The following is an 18,892-nucleotide window of genomic DNA, read 5'->3' on the forward strand; positions in this document are numbered from 1 at the left end:
ATGAACTTGCAATACAAAGCTCTGCCATGAAACTCTAGATTGCACAGAATGACCGGTCCTTAACTCAATCTGCTTGCAATCACATCATTCTCTATAGGGCTCAGCTGATTGGTTCCTGCTGTATCAGTAGCCAATGAGCTTGCATTTTCAACCTTCAAATACTTGGTCAGCATTTGCTGTAGCATCCTTCAGAAACCCTCCCCCCTCCCCAGCTGCACCCAAGGGGGTAATCCATCGACCAGAAGTTGAAGCCGGCCGGGTGCCGCCATGTTGTAGCAGAACTTCACTTGCGTTAGCATTTCCATTGACTCCCATTCATTTTGGCATCACTTTGACAGCGAATAACTTTACATCTGAGGCGTTTAAAGACTCCATTAGTCCATTATTTATTTCTAAAGAAACACGACAATGTATAAAGGGCTCCATTACCTTCTGTTACATTATGGCCCCGTAGAAACAGATTTAGTAAAAATAGGCTAACGATTGCGTCATAACCACTCGACTCTCTGTCGCGCTGTACAGAAATTACCGTACAGACAGGAGGAGAAGCTCGCAGGCAATCGGGGGGACGTCCCGTCAAGGGAGAAGCCCATAGATAATGAGTCCATAAAAGCAACGGAATACTTACTCCTGCTCACTCACGCCAAAGAACGCTTTGCTCAAGTTCCCCGTCTCTGCAAGATTAACGTTGGCAATTTTCACACACAGCTACTAAGATTTACGTCTGTCAGACAGGTTGCTCACGTCATCAAGCTTAGTTTGAGTCGGTTTGAGTCTGCGCGCCAGGAACGGAAGTGCTCAAAAATCGCTAAAAATGGGCTTCAACTGTCTCAACTGAGTTCCAATGAGATGGCTCTGTCCACTTCTTATACTGTCTATGGCTGCACCTGTGTAGATCTGCTCCGGGTCATTAATGTGCGCTATTTTGTACATCAGCATGTCTTACTCGCTCACAGCAGTGTGTTGTGTGTGTATTGGCAGTATAGTCCCCTACTGTAAATGAACTATGTGAGCTAATCTGACAATAATTGCGATCCACCACTTGCAAATGTATTTTATTTAAAATCAAGTTGATTGTATATCAAAGGCATTTGGCAATCACATAATTGAGAGTGTCCCATATACTTTCCCAAAATGAAACTGTTCCTTATGTTCCTCTGCTGAGGTGAAGACATCCTCAGGGACTGAGATTATTCATTGAGCTGTTGAATTAATACTTGTATTACAGTCATGACAGCTGTTGTTTGCCTCGGACTGCTTAGATTTGATTAGTTTTACAACAGTGACAAGTGTGTTACTTCCCAAATCCTTCAACCGCAGCCAAAATGTGTTGCATGCACTTCAAGCAAGCAAGCAAGCCGTGTGGAGTGGAACTGAGTTTCAATGCATTCACAGAAGACAGTTAATTATTTCATATGGTTAATACTGTATATAGTCACTGTCAGGCACCCCGAATGCATTTGTGTAGAAGCGGTTTGCTGAACTGCAGTGGCACATACAGATTTTATAAGTGTAGTTTTGTAACTCCTGTTCTCTTTGTCTGTACGAATGTTTGGCCCTGTGGAAGTGAATTGAGTGTTTAGTCATTCTGTGTGTTCAGGGTCAGACTGTAAAGCTCACTTTCATCAAGCGGGATACGCTCCCAACCTGTGGCTGTTTAATCCGTCTCAGAGGAATCCCTCGTGCTCGTTCTCATCATCTCACTGTAGAGCCTCGGTTACTGGTGCGGCCAGATGATATATAGCTTTTTTTAGCATCATTTAAGATTGTATGCTTTGATCAATCTTTGAACATTACCTTTTATAGATTATTGTACTCAAATATTAAATTTATTATATAGCCAAATACATATATAATTCATAAATATGGCTATTTATTTAAACATCTGAATATACAATGTTATATATTAGTACACTATACCTTTCAAAAGGTTTGGGCTTTTGTGATGTTTTAGATGTTTTTGAAAGACGTCTCTTCATGTTCACCACAAAATATTTTCATAACTTTACTCATAAATGGCTAACACATTTCACAAATAATGAAAGAACTCATTGAATTAAACCTGAAATTTTGAAGTAGAAAGACTGAAAAGCATTTTCTTGTCAAATCTTTTTTAACAGTGCAAGGCTGCATTTATTTGATCAAAAATACAGTAAAAACAGTAATATTGTGAAATATTATTTAAATTTAAAATAGCTTTCTATGTGAAAACATTGTAGAATGTAATTTATTCCTGTGATCAAAGATACATTTTCAACATCAGTAATCCAGTCTTCAGTGTCAAATGATCCAAAATCAAATATTAAATTGATTATATAGCCTACATATATAATTCATATTTAAACATTTGAATATACAATATTATATATTAGTATACTATAAAATATTTGGGCTTGTATCATTTTTTAAATGTTTTTGAAAGACATCTCTTCATGCTCCCCTCAAAATATTTTCATAATTTTCACTAATGAAATAATCAAAGAAATGGCAAGTAACGAATTGAATTAAACATTCAATTTTGAAGTAGAAAGACTGAAAAAGCATTTTCTTGTAAAATGTGCTCCAGTACATTTTTAACAAATATTTTTCAACAGTGTCTGTTTTCTATGTGAATAGCCTATATTTTGAAATGTAATTGTGCTGTGATCAAAACTGTATTCTCAGCATCATTACTCCAGTCTTCAGTGTCACGTGATCCTTCAGAAATCACTCTAATATGATGATTTGATGCTCAAGAAACATTTCTGATTATTATCAATGTTGAAAACAGTTGCTTCAGATTTCTGTAGAAAACCGTGATACATTTTATTTTTCAGGATTCTTCGTTGAATAGAAAGCTAAAAAAACACAGCTTTTATTTGAAATGGAATATATCTTTACTTTAAGAAAACAAATCTTATTGACCCTAAACTTTTGTGCATATTATATATAATAAGCAAATATAATTAAGCAAATGATTTGTTTGCTGAACTGCTACAACGCTACCGTTGCCTTAAAATCACGATCACTCTCTTCCCTTTATTCCCTGCCTCTATCGTGATTATAAGAACAATCGTCGCTCTCAGAAACATTCACGACACACAAGCGCGTATGAGACTGTCTTGCTGTGAAGAAAAGCAGTTATGACTCAGACGTACCTGTATACAAAAGCACAAAACCTATTCTTCTCTTTCTTCTTCTCTTTAAATTTTGGCCACAGTTTGTGTTGAAAATGTCTTCCAGGGACACATTCATATATGCATCTCTTCTGTGGAAATGGTTCACTAAGCGTTAACACTGTCATTTTTAACAGCGCTTTGTAAAGATACAAAACAAAAAACTGCTTTTATGACATATATTTTGTGATGGCCCTGACCGAACATCCAAAACAACAGCGTGTGCTGGACTAAATGAGCTTGATGTATGTGTGTAGTTACATGACGGGATTGACAAGCTGAGAATTTGTGAAGAGCTTATAAAATATGTCAAAACAGCGTCAGGAATCCCTCCATCAAGTGAAAATCTGCTGCAAGAACTAATGGCCAACGCTTGCATGATGAAAAAAACGTTTTGTCCTTTTTAGGGGCTCGTCCTGTGACATCACATCCTGTGTTTGTTTTTTTTAGATGTCTTTGGTCTGTGTTCATATTTCAGTCGAACCGCACCAGAGTTCGTTTGGAAGCGGATCGAGACCCATCATTCACGTTCGTTTTAGTCAAGTGTGAACACTAGGGGTGTCACAGTATATTGTGTCACAATCAGGGTGGGAATTATACCGCGGCCACGCGGCCATGGCCGCCGTTGCCCTACACTTTGGCCTTCATGGCCCGTGAAAAAAAAAAAATCATCGTACGGCCACAGTGGCCTGTGTGCCCAGGCCCTGTCCCAGTTCCATGTATAAAGCGCCAGTGCGGCATAGTGGGCCACCCAAGTAGTCACTGAACTTCAATTAGTTCGTGGATTCGCGCAGGTGCAGTGTCATAACCAGTGCGTCGGCGCACTGAAGCGTTTCTTTTCCCCATCGCGTTCCCATTCATAAAAAACTCCTGTGCTGTCATGACAGCGATTCACAAAACAACGTCACTCACGGCTTTTAGCTCAAAAGTGTGCAGATTTGGAGAAATATTTAGGCCTAGATATTCTCAGTTTACATCAGATTTCTATTAACAGGAATAATATTTTATTGAATTGAATAGAATGGTATACTATATGAAGCCATACTATAGTAGCCTATGATGTGAGATAGAAATTTAAGTCATTAAATTCAAGTTCACGAAAACGTTTCCCTCCGCTGCGACTGTCAGTCATTCTCCATTCAGCATCAAACAGCGCGTCGCGTTCGGTTACAGATAACCCTCTCCAAGATGATTCAATGTTAATATTATTATACTTGATCTGTAGATAAAGCTCTATGGTTTTGCATAAAGTGACTATCTTGCTGGACTGTATTGCTGTAACTTAATCATGATGTTACTTTCTATAGTGTGTCCAGGGCCGGCGCTAGCCATTTGGGTGCCCTAAACACAAATGCTTGGTGGTGCCCCCCCACCCCACTCACCCCCTCACCCACCCAAGGAATAACAACCATTCAGAATTTCTTAGTCTGATGAAGCACAATATAATAATTCTGTACATAATTTGTAGGGCTGGGAAAAGATTAATCGCGATTAATCGCATCCAAAATAAAAGTTTGTGTCTACATGAATGATATATGTGTGTGTACTGTGTATAATTATTTTGTATATACACTACCGTTCAAAAGTTTGGGGTCGGTACGATTTTAAATACTTTTAAAAGAATTATCTTCTGCTAACCATGGCTGCGCTTATTTGATTAAAAATACAACAAAAATCAGTTATAGTATTAAATATTATTCCAGTGTAAATCAGCTGTTTTCTGTGTGAATATATAGTAAAGTGTAATTTATTCCTGTGATCAAAGCTGAATTTTCAGCATCACCAGTGTCAGTGTCTTCAGTGTCAAATGATCCTTCACAAATCAGTATAATATGAGGATTTGATGCTCAAGAAACATTTATTATTATTATCAAATGTTGAAACAGTTGTTGGTCTGTCAGTTGTACAGTTTTTTTTTTTTTTTTTTAGGATTCTTTGATGAATAGGAAGTTCAAAAGACTTTTGTAACATTATAAATGTCTTTACTGTCACTTTCAATCAAATTAACTATTCCTTGATAAATAAAAGTATTGATTTCTTTCCTCCAAAAAATAAAAATAAAATTCTCACTGACCCCAAACTTTTGAACGGTAGTGTATATAAATACACATTTGTATGTATGTATTTAAGAAATATTTGTTATTTATATATAAAATATTTAAATTTATATATAATATAAATTATATATAAATATATACAGTATATACATGCAAATATTTCTTAAATATATACGTGCATATGTGTGTGTATTTATATATACAAAATAATTATACACAGTATACACACATATCATGTAGACACAAACTTTTATTTTGTATGCGATTAATCTTTTCCCAGCCAGAGGCACCAGAGGGAGACGAAAAATGAGATTCACCTTTTTCTCGACTAATTTGGTCTAGGCCTATATTACTTTTGTATTGCTTTTGTATATTAACATGCTTTAGACATATTTTATTTGTTATTTATACTAGTAGCCTATTGTGATGATTTTTCACGACCCAGATTTTTTGGTGCCCCCCCAAGCACTTGGTGCCCTACGCGCAGCGCGTGATGTGCGTGTGCGGAGCGCCGGCCCTGAGTGTGTCTGTTAGATCACAACACTGGAGCACTATAATTGTTCTTCACGCGCACAGTAACTGAAATTTAAAACTCTTAAAATAAAAGGCTCAATAAACTATGGCATAGATAGATACTGTATAATACACTACGCATCGATATCGATATGTCTTTGTGCTTTGAACTTTACAATGCGGACTCGACGCGCTGCGCGCTGTGACTGTGTTGTTTCAAGCGCATCATTCTGCGCTCGGGATGCGCATAAGCGCTTTGTGTCGCACTGTGTTGGATCCTTTCATAATCATATAATACTTTTGCGCAATGAAAGATTCTTAATAGCCTTTTTTGTTCTGTCCTATCTATCATATGTTGCTGCCTCATTAAACAGCTGTGATATACATTTAAAAAAATGTCTTAATTTTATAGTAGCCTAGACTATATATAAAATAATTGATCTTTCTGATTTTTATCTTGTTTTTCATTCATGTATTTTACAACAATACAAAGAGCAATGTGTAACGTTTTACCAGATTTAGTGCTACACTTATTGTCTCTTATTTGTTCCCCAATAAATAATGTTTTTTTTCACTAAATGTTCAGATTTGAGAAAATTATTGTACACTTGTGATTTTTCTAGACTAAATTTTACTGTTGAGTTATCCACTAATCTAGTTTATAATAGAATTTTTGTCATGATTGGTTATTTGTTGTTTTTCTTTATAATGAAGTTGTCTGTATTAAGTAGATTGTGTTTAACACACAAAAGAGTGATTATCAGTTCAACACAGTTATAGAAATTCTATTTGATTTTTTTTTTTAACTGCGCTGGTATGCAAAAAAATGCATCTAAAAATTCATCAGATTGATGCTTTAAAATATGGAATATATAAAATTTTCTTACGGGGAGCATGCCCCCCGGACCCCCCTAGATGGGTAATATCCTTCTCACCTTTTTCACCCCTAAACTGTTTTCATGCCTGATTATACATAAAATATTATATTTTCTGTCTGATTTATTTTTATCTGAAGCCAAATCAGATCACAGAAGGTAAAACAATTATTTTTGATTTAAAAAAGTCATAATCCGTGTCTTATTCCAAATTAGGATGTTATGGTATCAATCTGAATGGGAAAACCATCGAATTGTACTCAATGGCCTTTGTGCCCTGTCATATGGCCTTGGTGCCCCTAAAAGAAAAGAAAAGTTGGAGGCCAAATGGCCTTGCCCCTAAAATTACATAATTCTTCCCACCCTGGTCACAATATATCGCAATTCAAAAATGCAACAATATGTGTCGTGGATAGTGACAATACGTATTGTGTACAAATCACCAAAAATATATTTTTTTAGTTTTAGTGTCAGTACTACTTTAAACTACTATATAATGTTGAATATAATGTATAATAATACAGTGGGGGAATATTTGTGTAAAAAGTGGCCTACATTATTTTAAATATATCTAGTCAGTGACAGTGAAAGCATATTCATCTAAAATAATTCAGTATTTTCATCTTCAGAATCATGAATATTGTTATTCTGGTGTCTCTATTGTCCTGTGCTTTGGGTTTCCAGCACCAAGTCCAAGACTATTCATTTACACACACAATGAAACACCAAATTTAGCATTTTAATCAACAGTTCATTTTTTGTTAACCCTTTACCATGTGTCTTGGAGTATCGCTATAATATTGTACCGTGAGTTCAGTATCGTGATATGTTTCGAATTGTTACACTCCTAGCGAACAGTAACACACAAGTCCTGTGAGGGTGACAAGTGGAAGCAAATCAGTGTTGATGCCATTATTTAAATTATTATTCCATATTCATCCCAGTCTCTTTAGCACGACTGTCCTGAAAGACAGGAAAAGGAAACTGATTACCCTCTTGAACTCAGTGCTTATGCATATTTAATGCTACATGTAAACACTATTGCTGTTGTGTCTGCTTACAGTACTGGGCCATAAATATTTTGTATTCTATACGTTTAAAGTGCTTGAAAAATCAATCATAAAGCACTTTGCAGTTCAGTCCTATTGTATCCGTCTGATTCTACTCTGGTTGTTGACTTCATTCCCACGAGTCCCGGCAAACACTGCAGACTTTAAACAGTGTTTATGCAGCGCCGACCGCAATCGATTGCATCTGTAATACAATATCTCTAAATATCGACTGATCTCCATTACAAGTCCTCAGAAAAGGAGACTCTCTCTCTTTAATGCGGCGTTACTTACCGCTACAGTCGCTCTGGGGACGTTCTAGTTAACTTCACTTCCTCGTTTTCATATTGGTTCTGAAACCGAGAAGAGAATTTGATTTTTGATTGATATCACAATAAGCAATCAGATAAAAGAGACTCGTTTCATGGGACTTCCATTATATGGCAATTATGGACACAGATCAATGTGATGAAACATTTAAAAACTGGACCACAACTAATCAATTTTACATCATGACCTAGTTTGTGTTGCCAATTTGTTAACAAGCCCATGAAAGCTCATGAAGAGAGATGGAAGCATAAGCTCTTGTCTTGACATTTCCCTGCTCACCATCAGCCTCTCATCGGCTCTCATGATATTCAACATACGGTTATTTGCTTCAGTAATGTACCTGTGATGGTGATGTCATGATATTCAACATACGGTTATTTGCTTCAGTAATGTACCTGTGATGGTGATGTCATGATATTCAACATACGGTTATTTGCTTCAGTAATGTACCTGTGATGGTGATGTCATGATATTCAACATACGGTTATTTGCTTCAGTAATGTACCTGTGATGGTGATGTCATGATGTTCAACATACGGTTATTTGCTTCAGTAATGTACCTGTGATGGTGATGTCATGATGGCTGTTACTATCTAAAGGGACATGACACCCAAAGTGTCTTTCCAAACCTGTGTGTCTAAATTCTAATCTTAAAAATGCCATAATCTCTTTTCAATATGATTCTTTCTCAGCAGTGATTCTGGGAGTCGCATCAGATCTCTCTCGACAGCGTTACTGATGTTGATGTAAACGAGCAGTCTTGGACTCGCTGACATCTGAAGCTCTTCATTCTGTTCTGAACATGCTTTCTAAATCATTCCCATGTGACTCCAGATGTGTAACGAAAGGGAAACCATTTAAAATGCTTTCTTAGTGTTAGTTTACCAGTTCCTTACCAGTGAACTCCAGTGATTGCATTACGGCCTATTATAATATGATATGACATGTTAATGGGTAGTTGACTTATATCCCATCTAAACCGGTTATCCTTTTTTCCTTGTCTTATTGTATGAATAAAATACTTTAAGTATAATATAGTAGTATAGTATTGCATAGTATTGCAAATATAGTATTGCAAATACTACACACACACACACACACACACACACACACACACACACACACACACACACACACACACACACACACACACACACACACACACACACACACACACACACACACACACACACACACACACACTTTCACACACACACACACACACACACACACACACACACACACACACACACACACACTCACACACACACACACACATACTTTTCTGTTAGATGCGATTATTTGCGAGTAATTGATTTGACAGCACTATATATATTTGATGCAAGATAGCCTACAACCACATATTTAATTCAGTTTTATTATATGGAAATATTAGCGCATTCTTCATAAATCCCCCTGTTGCTCCACAGAAGACAACCCCAGAATGTTCCTCTTTAGGTGAACTATCTCTCCATTTAATGGCAGGTTGCTCTTGTGTCAACTTACCCCATCTAGTGTGAAAACATGAACCACTGTTTAAATGATCTGTTGCTTTTCTTTCTTTCTTTCTTTCTTTCTTTCTTTCTTTCTTTCTTTCTTTCTTTCTTTCTTTCTTTCTTTCTTTCTTTCTTTCTTTCTTTCTTTCTTTCTTTCTTTCTTTCTTTCTTTCTTTCTTTCTTTAATAATTCTTCAATAATGGTGTAGGCTGTTTAATAGCTCTTTTGTAGGTAATATAAGGAATGTGCCAAAAATTGACTTCCAAAATGAAAGCTGGTTTACACTGGGGATTTTTCTCTTCTCATGCTTTGAACTGTCACCATCCACGTGCACATTCCTTGACATTAGCATCCTCTCCAGTCTCTCTCTCTCTCTCTCTCTCTCTCTCTCTCTCTCTCTCTCTCTCTCTCTCTCTCTCTCTCTCTCTCTCTCTCTCTCTCTCTCTCTCTCTCTCTCTCTCTCTCTCTCTCTCTCTCTCTCTCTCTCTCTCTCTCTCTCTCTCTGTGTGTGTGTGTGTGTGTGTGTGTGTGTGTGTAATCATGGGGGTCACATGCCTGCAAAGCTTTTTCCCCTGCAAATAAGACTGTTTGGTTTTTGGTTTTCTTCGGGAATAGATTGTTATTCTAATCGTAATTCTATAGTTTAAGCAGAATAAAAGTCTTGAAAAAAAATATTGCTTTACAAAATACGAATGACATTCAGTGATCAAAGTTGTGGGTTGCGTCAGGGCGCGGGAAGAGGATGTGTGCGCGCGCGCGCGAGGGGTTCTGCTGCCGGAATGTCCGCTCGCTTCTCATAAGGACGTTTTTGACTATTGTTGTTGTGTTCAAGGAAGCAGCAAAGATTCAAAGTCCAGCTGTCACACACACACACACACACACACACACACACACACACACACACACACACACACACACACACACACGCCTAAAGGCTCCACCATGAAGAGTGAAAGGGCAGCGCGCGCTGAACTCTTGAGCGTCTGAGGGAACTTGCTGAAATAGCGTGTGAGTGCGTTTGTTATGGAACATCTGTTCTAATTATCTCTCTCTATTTATGCTGTTATGTGCGTGAGTAAGAAACATAGTTATGTTTAATTTCTTAATATATGTTTATAAATGACACTTTGATCCCATGATGGAGCACTAAGCATCCCATGATGGATTTTTCAAAACAACTTATAAACAGAGGGATGCCTGGTGTGTGTTCCTCGTCGCTCGCCTCTGATTGGCTCTCCTGGGTTTCTAGTCTCTCTGCGTGGCAACAGCCTCCCCAGCATCCGGAGGGGTAACCATGGCAACAGCCACCCCGTCCGCCCGGCAACCCCCGTTAGTGATGCTGCGCCTCTGAGGGGTAACCATGGCAACGGCGCTCTGACCCTGACTTGTGCTTCAGCTGCAGAAACTAACAGGCTTGACCTGGATTCTGCTCTGCTACAGTAAGACACGATCAGCTGACCTGCTTCACATCGTCTGGCTTCAGTCTAACAGCACTGAGGAACATCTTCTGCTCGCGACTCACACTGTACATGTGATACTGAGCTGTTATATAAGTGCTTTACATTTATACGCATAATGCGCAGCACAGCGTCAATCTTTCGGATTTCTTGTAGACGAACATGAATGCTTCTCTTGTGGATGTTGGTGAGCGAGGAGCTGCAGTGTTTTGTAAAGACAAGTTTAGCTGGAGGAGGATGTGTTTCCTTCAGACACACACTGTGAGAATATTTAACCACACCAGCAAAACACAACACTGCATTTTTAATATTGTTTTGATGCTTTTCAAAGTTCAGAATTACTGTTACTAGAACAAGTCCAGCCTTAGAATCTGATAAAATAATAAATTGGATAACACATTATAATAAGTATAGTGTAATAAAGTACGGTAACGCTTCCTTTTACAGTCCTGTTACCCATGTACTTACTATGTAGTTATTATAGTAATTACAATTACTGGGTAATAACTAGGTACTAACCCTGAACCTACCCCTGACCCATGTACTTACCTTATGTTAGCCAGTACTTTCTAGGTAAGTACAATAAGTACATGTAAGTACTGTACAGTACTTACAAATAATTCTTAGTTTATTAACTGTAATACATTAATACACTATATACAAATAGCACGTTCTTAATTCATTGTCACTGTAATTAACACATTATTAGTGTTTAATTCGCTTAAATAATAGTAGTTAGATAATGTTTTAACAACTTAATAACAGTAAATATTTCTCACTTTAAATTAGGTCATGGGAAACAGGAAAATGACATTAATTAAGTGCTTTAAACCAACCTTTATTAGACATTAATTGCATTCATATTCAGTGTTTCTTAAAATGTTTACAAATACATTAAACACACACACACACACACACAGTAGCCGACTATTAAATAGGTGTCATCATTGTACAGTCTACATAGATTTTGTACTTAAGTTTTTTAGTTCCATGTTGTACAGTGTGATTTGCAATAATCTTATAGGATTGCTGAATCAATATAATTATTAAAGTCCCCAGTAGTCAATAATTTTATCCCTTAAAACTCATATTTGATCACCAGAATTACATATTTGAAATGTTTTGTCCTTAAAAAATGTCTTCATGCCTTAAAATATCTTGAATGTAACTCGACACCCTTGCCTCATTTAGTATGCACGGTTCTATGAATATGCAAATAAGCCCCGCCTCCACTCACTCTCTCGGCTCAGAGATCCACTGGTTGACGATCACACGTTGATCTGATTGGTTACAAGGTAGTTTGTGACGTCAGAAACACCAGCGATTTCAAACCGTGTTTTTGAGACTGTCTTTGGTTCACTGCAGTTTTAAGCAGAAAATACTCAGCAATGCTGTCGACTTATGAATTTACACATGGTTTGTCCTAAAGCATATTAAAAACACCGCATAGACATATAAACAACATTAAAAACTGGATTTTCACCACAGGGGGACTTTAAGTCAGTTATAAAAACGAATTATAGATGATTTTACGGCCATCACTATTCCTTCTGATATAAACAGGTGTTGTTGTTGTTGTTGTTTTTTCACTTTCATGCGGTTTAGGTGTGACAACTGTAAGAATCAGACAGAGATAGAAGCTCTCGGCGCTGCCCACGGTTCATCTGCAGTTTTCCCGAGGTGTGAGCTCTCCGTCGAGCCAGACTGTGTGGGACGAGACGCGTCTAATGCTGGACCCGCAGCTCGCTCTCGAAGCCTCTCGAGTCAGGTGTTTGATGGGCTTCGAGACGCATTAATCCTGTCTGATAGACTGACGTTTCTCTCGGCTGTCGTGAAACAAGGAGCAGTTTGTGGCTTGAGTTGCAGGAGTTGAATCAAAGCTGACTTGATTTCCTTGGTGAATACAGGATTGTATTGTAAAGTGCTACTATTAATCTTTTTCTGATATTCCCTTTCATGTGGTGTGTAATAGAGCTGTTTGTGATTGTAAAAGATCTGCAAAGTTTCAAAGTGCAGATAAATGGAGTTTTTGTCTCCCGAAAGAAAGAAGTGATTCTGAACTGAAACGAGTCGTCAGTATTTCCAGTCTCACTTCCTGCTGAATCTGCGTATGTTTGTAACAGATTTGCATAATGCCAGTCTATGTTCTTCATCGGCTGCCGTGAACAACGTCTACTTTGACCCTCAAACACTGTAGTTGTATCTGAGACTGGAAGAGTTTGGCTCGTGTTGTTCATGTGGAGAAGACGCTGTTTTCTGCTGACAAAGCAAATTGACTTTGATGAGATTGAAACGGTAAAACCGACACTATCGTTACTGTTCGTATCACTGAGAATCAAGAGCTGAGGAAGATCCAGAGCTGAAACTCAGATATGATAATGAGCGTTTAGTGTCCAACACGATCGACCAATCACAACAGACTGGGCCATCTGACCAATCAGAGCAGAGCAGCTTTTAGAGAGGCGAGGTTTAGAGAGACTGAATCCTTGATAAACCGTTTCAGACACTGAGAGAAAAGAGCTGATGCTGCAATGGATATTATGAGGAAATTAAAGTGTTTTTTGAGCTTGTATGCGTGTAAACCTGTTGTAGGAGACTCTGAAACAACATTAGGAACCTTTAAAATAGCATAAGGGGCACTTTAAACAGTGGGTTGTTTGTGTGGTGTATTTCTGTGCAGAGAGGGAGACAGATATAATGCAGTGCTCTGTGTCTCCTGCAGTTTGTCTTAGAATATAATTCAACTGTGTACAAAGTAAAAACACTTCATCTTCATTTTAGTAAGACAGTGTAGAGCCAACATCGGCTCCTATTCATATGATCTTATCCAGAGTGACAGATTAAGCCATCCATTTTTTTGTTTGTTTTTTTGGTCAGTTTGTCATGTGCTTCTTTATCTTTTGAATTAAACTAATGTTTTGCGTCAGGAGAGATGACCCATATGCTGTTCCACCTTGGTAAACAAATCGTGTTGGCACAGCAAATGGTTGGACGGACACCTTTCTCTCCCCATGGAGTATCACTGGCTCTTACAGGCCTCTTTTACAGCTGTTAAACATCTGTCTCAGGTGGTGTTAGTGCTCGACACTAAATACTGGTGTAAACGGGGTCCACAATGTTTTGAGATGCAGTCAGGAGCTATGTTTGTTTACGTGCACCCAAATAATTTGTTATAATAGGATTAATGGCTCAGTTGGATTAAAAAGCTGTCATGTAAAAACCTGAAATGTTTGCTAAAGACTTATTTTGATAAATGTGTCAGTTTTCTATTTAGATAAAAAGGAAAAAAGAGACAATTATATAGGCCTACTTGCCGTAGCTCTGATGACATTATCACAGCTTTCTTCAGTTTTGAACGCAATGACTGGCCAAGTTTGGTTTGGAAATGATTTAATTTGAATCGGATTGCAATATATTTATATTAACAGAACTTTTAGAACCTGAAATAGGACTGGATTCATTCTGACTGAAACAGAACGATTTAAACCAGATGGCCGCTGGAGTTTTAATGCGTTTTAAATGCTTTATTTAATGCTGAAGCAGTGTTCTTGTTGATTACTACAGCTGCCTTAAAGTGCATTACTGCAAATATGATTATTGGTTGTTATTATAAACTGAAGGATTAGTTTCTGATGCAAACTTCATTTCTGCTTGTCTGTTTTTGTGCCGTAGATGTGATGGATCAGCACAGAACACTTCATTCTGGTTGTCTGGTGTCCGGGGTCCGAACTCCCCCCATCCGCCGCAACAGTAAACTGGCCAGCCTGGGACGAATCTTCAAGCCCTGGAAGTGGAGGAAAAAGAAAAATGAAAAACTGAGGCAGGGCTCTACAGGTGAGTTAAGAAACTACTATCTAAATGTTGAATAACTTATAAACATCACATTGATCATTATTTCCCCATCAAATAATCGTCCTTGCTGTCATGCTATTTCATTATACTAATATAATGGCAATAATAAAAATCAATATTTCTAGTTCTGGATTCTGACTGGGTAATGTGCTGAATTTAAGAAAAATCACTGAAGTAACAGTGTGATTCATCTATATATCAAAAGGAGCAACTGTGACTTCTAATCACTACAGCCGAATCAAAGCTCGACGACACAATTGCTTGTGTGATACTTATTTTATACAGTAGCTCAATAAACAAGAAGTTAATTTTCAATAACATAAAATTTAGACACAATATTGCTTTAGGTCACTTTGTCTATATTTGTAGGTCAATGCAAATAATTTTCCTAATTTCTGAGCAGAATTGTAGTGGTGTTTTGTTTCTGAATGTATCAGGATTGATTGAGTGAATGATTCAATGACTCATGAGGACATCTACTGGTGGAACGATGTAAATTACAGAAATACTCACTGAAAAATACTCACTTTGTAGTGCGCAAGCTAACCAACAGACAAGCGGAGGGATATAAACAGTGCAAAGTTGTTGAAAAGATGTTTGCTTATTTAGTCAAAATTATTTTCTTTATTTAATCGATATTATGCCACAGATTTGGTCAATTGACATAAACTTACTGATCCCAATTCATTAATTTAATTAAAAGACTTTTTAATGAAATTCTGTGTAATATTTTATTGCGTTTTATAAAGCTATAAGGCCCTCATTCTCAACCTTTCTGACTCTAAGGCCACCTTGACAAAGACAGCATTTCAACGCTGCTCATCTTCAAACTTGTTTTATAAGTAGAAACTAGGAATGGCAATTTGTATTAGTTTAATTAAATATTTACATTGAAAGGTTATAAAATATAAATATTATAATTATAATATTTATATTTTATAAATATGAAATATATAAAATTATAATTATATAAAAAATAGTTTATATATATATTTATATATTATTAAATTATGTTTTTATTATTATTATAAAAATATAATAAATAAACATTAATAATACAATATTTATTATTAAAAATAATTTTAATATTTTCTTTTTGTATATTTAAAATTTGGTATTATTTGAAAAAAGATTATGTTTATATTTATATAAAAATATTATTAAATATTATGTAAATATTAACATATATTTGTTATTAAAACAAATATATGTTTATATATTATTAAATTATTTTATTAAAAAAATTATAAGAAATTAATAATAAAATTATTGTTTGTATTATTGTATTTTTAAATGTATTTTTTAATATTAAAAAAATATTAAGTTTATATTTATATATAAATATATGTATAATTATAATAATAATAATTAGTAATAAAATAAAATAATTCTTAATATTTAACTTATAATTATTAAAATGATTAAATTCCATAATTACAGAAGTTTCGACAACTTTTCGAATGATTTGTAATTAAATGGGTTTTTAAAACTATATATATTTTTTAGCAGTTTCTACCTGAAGAAAAAATATTTTAGAGCTTATGCTTATGCATCAGACTTTAGTTATGACTTTTATTACGAATAAAGCTTGACCATATCTTTAATTGCTTACTGTTGGTGGAATGAAAGAGTTCTAATGAGAAATTGAATGAACTTTTTAATGGTGTTAAAAAATTAACATAAATTTTAATTTATTACATACAATATCACATTCATTTTGAAAGCTCTTATTTTTATAAATGATTATTAGTATCTCTCCAAAGGCATTAGATATTGATTTACCAACGGCAGGGTTGTAGTGTTTGTGTTCAGTGAGATTTATATGTAACTTTATCTGATGGCATCTGCAGTGCTGGAGAGGAAAGTGCCCAGCAGGCAAAATCGTGAGGATCTCGTCAGAAAGGGCCTGGCAGAGGCTGGCATGGGTGAGAAACACACACATCACTCTCTTCACTGCACCAATACTGCCAAACTCACTGCACCAACACTGTCAAACTCATTGCACCAACACTGTCAAACTCACTGCACCAACACTGTCAAACTCACCGCACCAACACTGCCAAACTCACTGCACCAACACTGTCAAACTCACTGCACCAACACTGCCAAACTCACTGCACCAACACTGTCAAACTCATTGCACCAACACTGTCAAACTCACTGCACCAACACTGCCAAACTCACTGCACCAACACTGCCAAACTCACTGCACCAACACTGCCAAACTCACTGCACCAACACTGTCAAACTCACTGCACCAACACTGCCAAACTCACTGCACCAACACTGTCAAACTCACTGCACCAACACTGTCAAACTCACTGCACCAACACTGCCAAACTCACTGCACCAACACTGTCAAACTCACTGCACCAACACTGCCAAACTCACTGCACCAACACTGCCAAACTCACTGCACCAACACTGTCAAACTCACTGCACCAACACTGTCAAACTCACTGCACCAACACTGCCAAACTCACTGTACCAACACTGCCAAACTCACTGCACCAACACTGCCAAACTCACTGCACCAACACTGCCAAACTCACTGCACCAGCACTGCCAAACTCACTGCACCAACACTGCCAAACTCACTGCACCAACACTGCCAAACTCACTGCACCAACACTGCCAAACTCACTGCACCAACACTGCCAAACTCACTGCACCAACACTGCCAAACTCACTGCACCAACACTGCCAAACTCACTGCACCAACACTGCCAAACTCACTGCACCAACACTGTCAAACTCACTGCACCAACACTGCCAAACTCACTGCACCAACACTGTCAAACTCACTGCACCAACACTGCCAAACTCACTGCACCAACACTGCCAAACTCACTGCACCAACACTGCCAAACTCACTGCACCAACACTGCCAAACTCACTGCACCAACACTGCCAAACTCACTGCACCAACACTGCCAAACTCACTGCACCAACACTGTCAAACTCACTGCCCCAACACTGTCAAACTCACTGCACCAACACTGCCAAACTCACTGCACCAACACTGTCAAACTCACTGCACCAACACTGCCAAACTCACTGCACCAACACTGCCAAACTCACTGCACCAACACTGCCAAACTCACTGCACCAACACTGTCAAACTCACTGCACCAACACTGCCAAACTCACTGCACCAACACTGCCAAACTCACTGCACCAACACTGTCAAACTCACTGCACCAACACTGCCAAACTCACTGCACCAACACTGCCAAACTCACTGCACCAACACTGTCAAACTCACTGCACCAACACTGCCAAACTCACTGCACCAACACTGCCAAACGCTCCCTGCAGAGCACATGCAGATCATCACCTGCAACTCTTCCACCAGGAGTGTTCTGAGGCTTTAATGAGATAGTGATTACAGCCGTTAAAGGGTTCCCCCAAAAATTAAACTTAGCTCATGATTTACTGTAATGACATTGAGTTTGGAGTTTTATTAAAAAATGTCCTGGCTCTTCCAAGCTTTATAATGGCAGTGAATGACCGTTTCTGTTTTGAAGTCCATAAAAGTGCATCTATCCATCATAAAAGTGCATCTGTCCATCATAAAAGTGCATCTATTCATCATAAAATTGCATCTATCCTTGATAAAAGTGCATCTATCCATGATAAAAGTGCATCTATCCATCATACAAGTCCATCTATCCATCATAAAAGTGCATCTATCCATGATAAAAGTACATCTATCCATCATAAAAGTGCATCTATCCATCATAAAAGTGCATCTATCCATGATAAAAGTACATCTATCCATCATAAAAGTGCATCTATCCATCATAAAAGTGCATCTATCCATCATAAAAGTACATCTATCCATCATAAAAGTACATATATCCATCATAAAAGTGCATCTATCCATCATAAAAGTGCTCCACACAGGGTTAATAAAGGCCTTCTGAAGTGATGTGATGCATTTGTGTAAGAAAAAATATGCAAGGAGAGGAGGGGCCATGACAATATTTAAAACTTTATAAAGTAAAATAACTAGCTTCCAGTCAAACGAACATACGGATTCTTCTTAAGTCTAAGCGCAACTTATGTGAGTAATGCAACGCACTGCTGATATTTACGCTACGCCATG

At 37.3% G+C, this 18,892-nt stretch overlaps 1 protein-coding gene across 1 annotated transcript in view; it reads left to right on the top strand.

The window, feature by feature from the left end:
* The window catches only part of phactr3b (phosphatase and actin regulator 3b), a 79,209-nt gene that overhangs the window by 22,434 nt on the left and 37,883 nt on the right, over window positions 1-18,892 (top strand). The window contains exons 2-3 of the mRNA XM_056252525.1: window positions 14,605-14,766; window positions 16,635-16,709. Coding sequence (XP_056108500.1) covers window positions 14,605-14,766; window positions 16,635-16,709 — 237 coding nt within the window. The remainder of the gene's footprint in view (window positions 1-14,604; window positions 14,767-16,634; window positions 16,710-18,892) is intronic.

This window comes from Rhinichthys klamathensis, unplaced genomic scaffold, assembly GCF_029890125.1.
Source record: "Rhinichthys klamathensis goyatoka isolate OS25496 unplaced genomic scaffold, OSU_Roscu_1.1 h1tg000095l_1, whole genome shotgun sequence".
Lineage (NCBI taxonomy): Eukaryota > Metazoa > Chordata > Actinopteri > Cypriniformes > Leuciscidae > Rhinichthys > Rhinichthys klamathensis.